Source organism: Callithrix jacchus, chromosome 8 (assembly GCF_049354715.1).
Source record: "Callithrix jacchus isolate 240 chromosome 8, calJac240_pri, whole genome shotgun sequence".
Taxonomy (NCBI): domain Eukaryota; kingdom Metazoa; phylum Chordata; class Mammalia; order Primates; family Cebidae; genus Callithrix; species Callithrix jacchus.
In genome coordinates this window covers 21381952-21395148 of record NC_133509.1, presented here as the reverse complement: position 1 = coordinate 21395148, position 13197 = coordinate 21381952, and the positions used below count along the sequence as shown (strand labels likewise).

At 45.7% G+C, this 13197-nt stretch overlaps 1 protein-coding gene across 6 annotated transcripts in view; it reads right to left on the bottom strand.

Annotated features, from left to right (window-relative positions):
* ARID3B (AT-rich interaction domain 3B) overlaps positions 1-12980 on the bottom strand; it is a 61475-nt gene extending 48495 nt beyond the window's left edge. For all 6 annotated transcript variants that reach the window (XM_035259229.3, XM_002753327.6, XM_009005244.4 and 3 more), the window contains exons 1-2: positions 12873-12980; positions 9700-10325 (exon numbers count right to left, since the gene is read on the bottom strand). In XM_035259229.3, coding sequence (XP_035115120.3) covers positions 9700-10248 — 549 coding nt within the window. In that variant the 5' untranslated portion in view covers positions 10249-10325; positions 12873-12980. The remainder of the gene's footprint in view (positions 1-9699; positions 10326-12872) is intronic.
* Between the last annotated feature and the right edge of the window lie 217 nt (positions 12981-13197).

Sequence of the window (13197 nt, the reverse complement as noted above, 5' to 3'; positions counted from 1 at the left end):
GCACTCCAGCCTGGGTGACAGAATGAGACTCTGCCTCAAATTAAAAAAAAAAAAGAATCAGTGTAGTCAACTTCACTGTTGTCTTATTCTATGAAATTACCATAGCCACTCCAGCCTTCAGTAACTACCACCCAGATCACTCAGAAGCCATCGACATGAAGGCAGGACCTTCTACCAACAAAAATTACAACCTGCTGAAGGCTCAGATGATTGTTATTGTTTTTCTCATAATGAAGTATTACTTTAGTTGGCAAATAATAATTATATATATTAATGAGGTACACAGTGTTGTTTTCATATATATAATGTATGGTGATCTGATCAGGGTAATTAGCTTATCTATCACCACAAACATCTATCATTTCTTTGTGCTGGAAACATTAAAGAGCAATAAAACATTTTAATTAAGGTTTGTACATTTTTTTTAAATTTGGGATGGAGTCTCACACTGTCGCCCAGGCTGGAGTGCAATGGCGTGATCTCGGCTCACTGCAACCTCTGCCTCCCGCGTTCAAGTGATTCTCCTGCCTCAGCCTCTCCAGTAGCTGGGATTACAGGCTCCCGCCACCACACCTGGCTAATTTTTCATGTATTTTTTAGTAGAGATGGGGTTTCACTATGTTGGCAAGGCTGGTTTCCAACTCCTGACCCTGGTGATCTACCCGCCTCAGCCTCCCAAAGTACTGGGATTATAGGCGTGCGCCACTGCGCCTGGCCTAGGATGTGACCATTAAGGAGCGAACTGAAGGTTGGGTACGTTTGTCTAGACAAGAGTGTTTTAGACAGAAGAACTGACATATGCAAAGGCCAGGGTAACTGGAGCACTGTGATAGATCAGGAGCTTGTGAAAGATAAGGCTGGATAAGTAGGCAAGAGTCAGATCATGCAGATTTTAGATTTTATAATTAGAACAACTGACATCATACTTAGAGGGCATTAACGCAGTGACATAATCTGATTTTTTTAGAAGATGGCTCTAGCTGCTGTGTACAACATGGATTAGAATGGGGGAGGGGTGGGCACAGAAACCCAGTGAGAGCTATAGTGGTAGATAGGTAGTCTGGACCAGGTAGGTGATGATGCAGAAGGCAGGAGTAGCAATACTCTAGACATTCAGATGAGAGAACTGGTAAGACTTGGTGATGGACTGGACATAGGGAGTCACAGAGTGGGGGATATGAAAGACAGCCAACTCTAAGAGTTTGATATAAATGCCCAAGTGGAATGAAATGCCATTTACTGAGAAGGAAAAGTAAAGGAGGAAATAACTGTAGGAGAGGAGGTTGGAAATCAAGAGTTCAGTAGCACAGTTATTAAACTTAAGACGCCAGTAAAACATCGCAACAGAAATGCCAAGCAGGGAGCTGGAGTTATCTCAGACTAGAAATGTGGACTCAAACACTATATACTGGAGTTACGGGTTACAGATAGTATTTAAAGCCAGAAGAGTGAAACTCCTCAGGGAGAACACACAGAGAAGTGAGCTTAAGAGTTAACCCAGGGGAACGTAGCATGTCAGAGGCCAGGGAGAAGAGAAAAAGTTGAAGAGATAAAGGAAAATAAATAGGTCGTGTGCAGTGGCTCACGAATGTAATCCCCACACTCTGGAAGGCAGAAGTGGGAGGATTGCTTGAGTCCATGAGTTCAAGACCAGCCTGGGCAACACGGTGTGATCCAATCTTACAAAAATAAAAATTAGCTGCAATACCACTGATTTGATAATGGAAACAAAAAAATAGAAAGAAAAATTAGCGATGCATGCCTGTAGTCCCAGCTGCTCAGGAGGCTGAGGCAGGAGGATCACTTGCGCTTAAGAGGCCAAGGTTGCAGTGAGCTGTGTTTGTGCCACTGCACTCTAACCTGTGCAACAGAGTGAGACCCTGTCTTCAAAAAAAAAAAAGAAAGAAAAAAGAAAAGGAAAAGAAAAAATAAGCATAAGCAGAATGAAGGATTATAGAAAGCAAAAGAAGAAAATGTTTAAGGAGGGAGTGGTCTACTGTATCCAGCAATGCTGAGAAATCAATGAGGTCAGGGCAGACTGGGCTTAGCAACATGGAACTTTAGGAACATGGAAGAGACAGAGATCAGACTGGAGTGTGCTGAGGAGTGACTAGGAGGTGACAAAGTGGAAATAAAGAGTAAAACCAATTCCTCTGAGAAGTTTGTTGCAAGGAAGCGGGGATAGTGAGGAAGAGAAAAAAAGCTGGCAATTAATTATGTGCAGTCAAGAGAAAATTTTTTAAAAGTAGTCTCTCATTTCCTTGTTACCAACTGACTCAAGTAAAATTTAAGATTAAAGGTTTTTTTTCTTGTTTTTAAGTCTAGGAGAGAAAAGATGTGGACATGTGGAAATGGCCTAGAAGAGAATGAGCCCAAAGAGTCAGGCAATGGAGGATTCACTAATGGAGCAAGTCCCTGGGAACCTGGGGGTGGGAGTGGGGCATGGGATCTGGACACAAGTAGAGAAATTAAATTAGCCTCTGGTGAGAGGGATAAGGACCCAAGTCAGGTCAGTGATCTTGTATTTATAAGGACTTAGTATCTATAAAGCTTACTTCTACATTTAAAAAAAATGCACATATCCCTATGCTAACATGGAAAGATACAGCTTCAGAAGTGCCATGGTTTAAGCTCACATAATCCTGAAAGGTTTCAGAGAATTTCAGAACACCAGAGTGTGGTCATGGCTCTAGAAAACCTGAAAAGGAGTTGTTTTAGAGTAGTGGGTAGGATTTGCAGAGCATCTTACCTACAAAGTTCATAAAGACTGAAAAACTGTAGGATTGACCCTTGAACAACATGGATTTGAACTGCCTGGGTCCACTTATATGTAAATTATTTTCAACCAAACTTGGATCAAAGACAAAATTTACGGGATGTGAAACCCATGTATATGGAAGACCAACTTTTAGTATACATGGGTTCCACAGAGTTAACTGCAGGACTTGAGTATGCTTGAATTTTGGTACATGTGGGGGTCTTAGAACCAATCCCCTGCATATGAGAGATGATGGTAGCTTCAAAAAGGACTTAGGTGTTAATGTCGATTGGACCTAACCTTTGTATGGTGGTGTATACATACTGCAAAACTCTTTTGCACTCATATTTTCCTTCTACCTTTATAATATCTTCATTTTATTTATTTATTTTGAGACAGAGTTTCGCTTATTTATTTATTTTGAGACCGAGTTTCGCTCTTGTTACCCAGGCTGGTATGCAATGGCGTGATCTCGGCTTACCGCAACCTCCGCCTCCCGGGTTCAGGCAATTCTCCTGCCTCAGCCTCCTGAGTAGCTGGGATTACAGACACGTGCCACCATGCCCAGCTAATTTTTTTGTATTTTTAGTAGAGATGGGGGTTTCACCATGTTGACCAGGATGGTCTCGATCTCTTGACCTCGTGATCCACCCGCCTCGGCCTCCCAAAGTGCTGGGATTACAGGCTTGAGCCACCATGCCCGGCCTATAATATCTTTTAAAATGGCTTCCTGAGGACAGTGGGAGAGAATTATCATCCTATCAGATAGATGTATGCATGGGTTCAGAGAGGCAGATTAGAACACTTGCCCAAAGTACTACTTGCCCAGGTGGTGGAAGTAGGGTCTAAATCCACATCCTCTGGCTCCCAAACCAATGCTGATTTAATAATTAAATCTGTTACTAGGTAACAAGTCTGCCAGGTATTTACACCTTAACCTTTTGGGGTTAATGTCTAGAAGAGCAACCAAGCTCTTTCACGTATCACCAAAGGTATCATGGAGTGCCAGGCTGAAAGAATCACTGATAGAGTCAAATAAGAGATCTCAAGTTCTAGGCCTCAAACTTGGGAGAGCCCAAGTGACAGTCTGTTTACCTGGATGACTACAGAGGAAAATCTTTTTTCCTCTGCTCAGCACAGATACTGAAAGTAGGTGTCAAGAAAATTCAAGGTTGCCAAACTCCTCAGTTACTGAGACTGAAACACAAAGGAACAGTCTCTGGCACTGTCTGATGAAAGTGAAGCTTATGTTCTCTTTCTGGTTACACAATCTAGAGCACAGTTTCTCAATCTTGGCATGACTGTCATTTTGGGCCAGGTAACTCTTTGTTGTTGGGGGGCTGTCCTGTGCATCATAGGATGTTTAGCAGCATCCCTAGTCTACCCGCTGGATGCCAGCAGCACACTCCCCCTGCCCCAGTCACAGCAATCAAAAATGTCTCCTGGCATTGTGAAATGTCCCTGGGAAGGGGCAGGGGTCGCCTCTAATTGAGAACCACTCATCTAGATGGATTCCATTGTGACTGCAGAAGGCAAGGGCATGCAAGGTAGCTCTACAAAGAACATAAGGAAAGCCTAGAACATTTTCTTTTTCGGGCAATAGTTTGCACAATTTTTACAAGAAGCTTCAAATGCTCCATAATCATGCTGTATCATTTTTTTCTTTTCTTTCTTTTTTTTTTTGAGACACTGTCTCACTCTGTCATCCAAGCTGGAGTGCAAGTGGCGCAATCTCAGCTCACTGCAATCTTTGCCTTCCAGGTTCAAGTGATTTTCATGCCTCGGCCTGCAGAGTAGCTGGGACTACAGGTGTGCGCAGCCACACTCAGTTAATGATAATCATGCAGTATCTACCAAAAAAAGTAGGCCTACCCCAAGGGATCACACCTTACTTAGAGGAATGGCTTCTGGACACCAGTCAGTCAGTCATGGGATTAGAAAAAATGGACAGTAGTGTCTGAATTGCCCAGCAGGAAGCTGCCTCTCACATTAAGATGAGATTGATTTTGCTCATGGTTAAGAATAGGCTAAAAACAAAACAAAAAAACCTGAAACTCCCCCTTCTCAAATCACATTCTCTTTGTCTCCCAGTGCCCATCTAACATGGGGATTCTTCCCATTTGCCGTGGAGCTTCCTTCTGCTTCTGTACTGCAGAGGTACTTCTCCAACAAATTCAGAGAGAACCCACACAGCTGTCATGAGCTGAGGGTACCCCAAGCCGCGTGGAGGTGCTCGAAATTGGTAATACCCTGTCCTTGCTAACACATGTGATTAGCAAGCTTTAGGACGTGTTAGGAATTCTTTAATTGCAAATATTCTGAAATTCAACCCTCCCATCCTAGAAGGCAATCATGAAACAGAATCTTATAAAACATGCTAGAAAGGGAAGGTTAGAGGAGGGGCCAACATTCATTGTGCAATGACTCCCGGTGCTTTGCACTGAATTGGCTGTGAACTTATGTTAAGCCCCTGGTTGGATCACAGCTACACACAGTAACCAAAGCGACTGCCAAAGTATGCAGAAAATCGAACACACGCACCCTGGCTCCCACATGCTTGTCAAGCCATCTTTCTTCTTTCTATTCTATGGAAGGGGGTCTACATCCTTCTAGTAACCTATCTCTACCAATGGGCTCAAGGCAGACCCAGCCTGTGCTGCTTGAACCACCCTCATCTACCAGAAGAACAGAACAACACCCCCACACGGCCAGCAACATTCCGCGGTTGGCTGCATGATCTCTTTGAGAAATGGAACACTCAGTTCTTTGTCTGTTTTCTTGTTTTACAATTATTTACTCTGCCCATAGAAATCTGATGGGTCTTAGAACACTTGGCTCAATGGCGTTATCCATCTTCCCATCACTGTGGCGTCAGAGCATAATACCACACCCTGACAACCCAGGCCTTGAGAAGCAAATATTTTCTGAGAGTTTCTTCAGAGAGAATCCATGAAATAATCTTGACTTTACATGTTCTAAGTAAAGGATTTCAGCTGCAAAGAGTAATATATGGAACGCTTAAGCTTTCCCAGTTTCACTTTTCAGTTGGCAGATGCCTGTCCTCCCTTACTCCAAAATCTGGCAAAATACTTTTCAGCATTCCTGTTGGTTTGCCAAGCTATGCTACGCTGTAGACAAAATTAACTTTTTAAACTCTGGCACGTGAATGTTTGAAACAAAACCCTGTTTTAAAATATCTATGCTATATCACAGACTGGGTGGCTGGGCTCCAATAGACTCAGGACAGAATCAAATTATTGTAACCCAAGTTCCAATCCACGTTGAGGTTCCGACACTGCCACCGCCAAACCTGAACTCCCTGAGGGAGAAATGCGCCTTGTTTCATGGAGCACAGTTCTGGCACAAAGAAGCCACTGTAAAAGTTTGTTGTTTAAAAGAACAAGATGGACACTGTATCACATCAACAGTAAGATCTGTGTCAGGGTAGCTGTGGTGGCTCATGCCTGTAATCCCAGCATTTTGGGAGGCCAAGACAGGCAGATCACTTGAGGTCAGGAGTTCAAGACCAGCCTGGTCAACATACTGAAACCTCCATCTCTACTAAAAATACAAAAAAAAATTAGCCAGGCATGGTGGCATGTGCTTGTAATCTCAGCTGGTAGGGAGGCTGAGGCATGAGAACTGCTCGAACCAAGGTGGTGGAGGTTGCAGTAAGCCGAGACCGTGCCACTGCACTTCTAGCCTTGGCGACAGAGCAAAGGTCTATCTCAAAAAACAAAAGGCCAGGCGCGGTGGCTCATACCTGTAATCCCACCATTTTGGAAGGCCAAGGCAGGTGGATCACCTGAGGTCAGGAGTTTGAGACCAGCCTGACCAATATGGTAAAACTCTGTCTCTACTAAAAATACAAAATTAGCTGGGCGTGGTGGCAGGTACTTGTAATCCCAGCTGTGAGGGAGGTTGAGGCAGGAGAATCACTTGAACCCAGAAGGCAGAGGTTACAGTGATCCAAGATGACACCACTGCACTCCAGCCTGGGCAACAAGAGCAAAACTTCATCCCCAAAAAAAAAGATCTGTGTCAACTGTAAAGGTCTTTGTGATTGTTGCTGGAGCAAGGGATATTCTACTTTTGCACTCCTTTAAGTCACATAAAGAAACAAAAGACTCTGAACAACAAAACAATCTAGTCTACATGTCTAAATATCCTGCTTATATCACAAAAAAGAAAAAGAAAAAAGAAAAAAAAATCTAGTCTAATGGTTTGTAATGGTTTCTATTCTACAGACTCTCCCAAAGAATATTATTATTTTTGGCCCTTCTAAAAACATAGTTAAAAAAAAGTCTTAAAATTCTCAAGCACATTATTTACTCCTTTAGAAGCAGAATTTATAGACAAGGAGAGCACAGACCAAATCAATTTTTAAAACTAAGGGGAGGCCGGGCGCGTTGGTTCACGCCTTTAATCCTAGCACTTTGGGAGGCCGAGGTGGGTGGATCACCTAAGGTCAGGAGTTCAAGACCAGCCTGGCCATCATGGTGAAACCCCATCTTTAAAAAAAAAAAAAAAATTAAAGGGGAAAAAGAGGTACACATCTAAGGGCTGAAGTCATTGCTACCCAAAGCCCCCTCAGCTCAGTTCTTGATCTTCAAATCCCGGGGGAGGGTAATTTTTGGATGAGGGATTATACCTCAGCTACTCTGGTATTTATAAAACATTTTGGCAGGTGCTCTGCCAGGCAGTCTATAATTAATGAATATGCCTCAGAAACGTAAAGTGAACTCAAAGGGTTTCAAATGCCAACAGCCAGCCCCCTGAATACTGAGCTACGTAATCATAGGGCTGCCATCATCTAGATAACTTGGTGCTGGGTGCCCTGCCACGGTGCACACGCACACACCAGTTCTGAAGAGTCTTTTTTTAAACCTCTAATGGCTTGACCTCAACACCTGCTACACTTCCTGAAGACAGACAAGCTCTGGAGCTCCACTTGTTCCTCGCATGCGGCTGCACTTTCTAGGAACGACCGCACACACGCAGACGCTGGCCAGCTGCCAAGGCGGGGGCAGCCCAGCCGCCTCGGGCCTGAACTTTCCCAGCGCTGTCAGGGCAGGATCCCGCTATGAGCTGACTCAGCGGCCGGTATGGAACTCTGCCAACCACACAGCAGTGCGGGGGCAGCCGGCAACTCACAGATGTTTTGCTAAACCAAAGCAATCAGTGGGGGCGGGTCTGGGCTGGCGGCCAGGGTGCTGCTGTCGTGGAAGTTGGGATTCTCTGATTCCAGTCCTAGCTCTGCGGCTAACTCCCTGGGTGATGTGAGCGAAAACCTCTGCATCTCAGTACCTCTCCTACTTCGGAGGCATGTCTGTGTGATGCAGGAGAAGATGACACTGTTTACATAAAAGAGCTCCAGGAGCACTATTACCTACCACGTGCCTGGCACTGGACAGGCTTTCACGTGTGCCAGCTCGGTTAATCCTTACAACATCCTTGGGAGGTGCTTTCATTCTTTTTATTTCACGGATGAGAAGATAACAGGCTCAGAGCAATTCGGAGCCCAATTGAAAGATCACAAGGGCAATCAATGGAAGTGACGGGATTTGAACCCCACTTCTGGCTGCAAACACTGCTCCTGTGACACTCAAATCCACTGCACAGGCCTCCCGATCCAAGACCTTTGATTTTTCAGGTTCCAGAGGACCTTTCTTATATGACTTCTGTTGCCCTGTGAAAACCCACAGCTTTTCACAAATGATTTCTAAACAGTACCAATGGATCACAAGAAGTGTGTGTGCTTATGCAGGGTACCCAGGGACTACTGGTTTTATCATGAACTCCCTTCCTAACCACCAAAAGTCAATCAACCTGGAACAACTTATCATCACTCCCATTCTTTGAGTGAGGAAAAATTATATTGTGGGTCACAAAGAGAAGATGAATCAGAAGTCGAAGGCTTGGCTAAAAACTAAGATTCCCTAGGCTCCACCCTCCAAGACAGTTCATTAGGACTCTGCAGTCTGTATTTTTTACAAAGCTCCCTAGCTGACTCTGATGCTCAGCCATTTGATAGTCACTTCAGCTTTCCTTGACTAAAAAGGAAATTTTGAGGTCTACCCTTCCCTGCTGTCAAGAGGATGACGTAACAGCGAAATGAAATCATGTCTACAAGGCTCTTTGTTGGAAAATATACATAATACAAGTGCTTCTTTTCAGCTGTGTTAGGTAGAAAACAACCAGCTGTCCTTAAAGAGCACAATCCTGGGTTAGCCTGGAGCTAAGAAATTGTCTGAGCAAGAATGCTTTTACACTACTGTGAGAAAACATAATTATTAGAAAAACTCTAATTAGTCACACGTTTCATTTTAGATATTCCTCATGACATTGTTGCAACTTCATCCTTCCTTAAAAAAATGAGATTGTATTGACATTCTTTCCCATCAAACTTGGAAAAACCTATACTGGGTCGGGCACGGTGATGCACCTGTAATCCCAGCACTTTGGGAGGCCGAGGCAGGTTGATCACCTGAGGTCAGGAGTTTGAGACCAGCCCACCCAACATGGAGAAACCCCAACTCTACTAAATACAAAAAATTAGCTGGGTGTGGTGGTGCATGCCTGTAATCCCAGCTACTTGGGAGGCTGAGGCAGGAGAAACACTTGAACCTGGGAGGCGGAGGTTGCAGTGAGCCCAGATGGCGCCACTGCACTCCAGCCTGGGCAACAAGAGCGAAACTCCGTCTAAAAAAAAAAAAGAAAGAAAAGAAAAGCCTTTATTAAGAGTAACATACATTTCATTGCTTTAATGAAGAAGACAAATATTAAGTAAGAAAAAATTCCAAGTCTATTCATGTCTAGGTGGTTGGTCACTCAAGTGGGGTGAGAAGGCACAGACTGGCACAGCCCCTGATGCTGTCAGTCCAGTACCCCTCTCCAGCCTTTAGGAAAAACAAACGACCTCCCATACCAGAAAGACTGACCTGCTTGAGCTGCTCATCCAGACTCCAGTTCGGCTGCCCGGCTGTGGAGACAGAAGGAGGGGCCTTGGAAGCATCTTTGGTATGGTCTTCTTTAGGCTGTTGTCCATGTGGTGGGAGCCCTGGTGCTGGAAGTAGATTGGACATGGGTGCCGCTCTGGGATCCTGGCGAGCTGCTTGCTGCACATGAAAATATTTTGAAGCAGCCTGGGTTTCTTTCTCACCCACCTCTGCAACTTCATCATCCCCATCCTCATCCTCCAAACCTCCTTCTTCTTCCTCAGGCTCTGAGTTCATGCTGCCCCGTTCAAAACCTTGGGCCACTGCTGTGGTGGCTGGGACTCTGGCTAAGGGACCCAAGGGAGTGCTGCCAGAAGGCCTCCCAGGTGTGGCCGAAAGGAGAGTCGGCTGTGTGACCAGCTTTTGGGCATACAAGAACTGGGCTTCTCTCATCTGCTGGCCCTGCTTCTCTCTGGCATCCATCTGCAGAGGAGCCAGGTGAGGCTGCTTCTGTTGCTGCTGCTGCTGCTGCTGCTGCTGAAGTGGCTCCATTACTGCCTCAAGCTTCACCCACAGAGTGGCATGACTCTGAACCTGGGCACAGCCCACCAAGCACACTGGGTCTTAACCTTAAATGATTAACAGAAAGCACAAAGGAGGGGAAAAAACAACTATGTGAAACAGATATAAAAAGGTTTCCTTTCCTCCAGTAGAGGGCCATGAGTTCCGAATGCTAAACATATGCTCCTAAACCTGAGTTTTAAGATGAGTGAGCTGTGGGGGGTTTGTGGGTGGGTAGGAAAACGTGCGAAGAAGAGAAACAGGATCTAAGAGGGGAAACAGGGAATGAATCTCAGTAGTAGCAGCAGCAGACTACTGAGTACCATACTATTAATAGAAGTATATCCAGCCAGTATCTAGTCTGCTAACATGTGTTCTGATCTTTCTTCCTCAACCTTATCAAACATTAATCTGTGACTGAATTAATGTTACCGAACATTCATTACTGAAAAGGTAACTGGGTTTGCACTGTAGCTGAAGCTGTAATCGTGCAAACAATAATGATAAAGGGAAAGAACAGCCTGCCTGCAAAAGAGAGAATATGTTCCCAAGCCCATCAGAGAAAGGTATCACCTCTAAGCTAGACCCAGAACTATCAGGCAGACAGTTTTTCTCTCAAAGAAAAAGCAAGACCAAGCAAGCTGCTCTTGGGTTTAAACTTTTCAAATCTCCCCTATCAAACTGCCAGCGTGCTTGTTGAGCAGACTGAGCCATACTAACTGGACAGTATAGCCTCAGAAAGAATCCAATTTCAACAACATGAAAGAAACACACAACGAGGCAAGAGTCTCAAATTGCAATCGTCACTCAAAAGCAAATGGGGGAATTCCTCTGGAGATTTTAAAGTTAATTAATTTGAAACAGATATCAACATTGAACAAGTTAATGCTGCGTTGCTTTTTTTTTTTTTTTTTTTTTTTATAAACAGTCAAGTAAATCTCTTTACATCCCCTTTCTTTCTGATTCATTTCTACTATGATATTCTCTGGCACATACAAAAAGAAAAGGCTTTCGGGCCAAAAGCATTCTGGGGGCAGGTTTATCTGCATTCTTACCAATCAGTCTCCAAACACACATCACTTTCACACCCTCTTCTTTAGCTCCCCCACCTCTACCCTGCAGGCCCTCACCCCCAACAACTTCACTGGAGTTATGTTTCTTCAGCAAGCCTCCGTAACTGAATAGATGACTATGCAAGGACAAATTTTAGGTGAACAGGACTTGCAACATGGCGTACAGTTTTGTCATCACATGAAAGAAGCTGTACTGCACATGTTGGGACTTGATATCTGCAATGTTCCAGTGTTTTAGGATTGGGTCGAAAGACAAAAAAAAAAAAAACAACTAAGTGTCTTTATTTAGCATCTTCAAGAATTCACGGAAAAGTAATCACATTTTTAGCAATAAAAACTGCTTGTAGATTTTTTTCCAGGTTAGAGTAAAAAAGGTACAAGTTTTAAAGCTAGGCCAATTAGGAGCGATAAAACTTCTCATCTGCTGTTTATCTTCCAGCACTGTTTGTGTCTTTTGTATTTCTGTGAAAGATTCGAATTCCAATTTGCCTCTTACTGCCTTTACTTCCTCTCTTGGCACTTTACAAGTGTGAGTGACGCTAGCAGCAATACTTGCATTCTGCTTTAGCTCTTCTTACAGTGTAAAAAAGTATGACAAGATTTACATCCACATTAAATTCAGTTGGCAAAAGTGTTCATTTAAAATGAAAACAATTTGGGTCAAATAAAATTACAGAATAAAGCAAATAATTCGGTGTTCAATTTAAATGTCCTCATAGTCATTACAGTCAATAAATCACGATCGGAATAATTTCTAAACCAAGTCCTGCCAGTCACTGAACAACTGCTTCTTGTCTTGTGGCACCATCTTCTCTGAATGCTGTTCCCAGCAGAGGGGGAGGTGTCCCTCCCACAGCCTCTTATAGTAAGACTGAGATGACTCAGTTCTACAACTCAATACACACACCCTCCCCCAAAGAGCCCATCTTGCTGCAGTCCCTAAGCAGCCAGCGATCCAAACAATACCACCTGCCTACATTTGGAGAACTTATGTCTCAAATCTAAACCTCTTCATCCCTTCACACGGCCCCTCCCCCATTTCCCCTAAAGTTCCCGGACCACCAAGCCTGGTGCAACAGACTGCCTGAAGCTTTGAACCCGGCCTGCTGACCATTTCCCTACCTTTGCTGCCGGATTCTTTGGGCCCCAGGCCCCTTCAAGTACCACAGCCCACCTCCCCGGTCACCCCAGCACGCCTCCCCCCATTCTTTACTCACCTCCCCCCATCCAGCTCTATCACTTTTACCTCTACCAACCCTCCCAGCCAATCCGCTGGCTCTTCTCCGATGGCCCCCGCCCCATCTATCTGCGCCCACTCAGCTCCAAGGCCCCTCGCCGTTCTCATCGCTTTATCTCAAATGCCCTAATGGGCACAGGGCGCCCGGGTCTCCCGGGGCTCCCTCGGCGCTCTCACTTTCCTTCGCTGTCCCCGCGCCCCCGGCCCGCGCCTTCCCTTCTCTCTCCACACCTGCCCGGGGCCCTCCACCTGCCGCACCCTCCGCTCCCGCCGTGAGCTAGGGAGCCGGGACCCGTGGCGCTTACCTGTGCGGGGCGCTCCGGGTTTTCGGGCGGCGGAGGAGGCGGCCGCTCAAGCCCCGGCGCGGCAGCAGCGTCTCGGACTCCTCCGCAGCCGGGGGCCACAGCCGGGGCGGGGCCCGCACCGGAAGCGGCGCCGCGGGGCCGAACCGCCGGCCAGGGGCGGGGGCGGGGCGGGGGCGGGGCGGAGCCAGAGGGGGTGGGGCGGGCCCGAAGCCGGAAGCGGCTAAAAAGGGACCGAGGGGTGGGGCGAGGCGGAAGTGACTCCTAGGGGCTGCGCCGCCCGACTGAGTCGTGGGAGGAAGCGTGTGGAAGCGGGCGGAAACTTCGG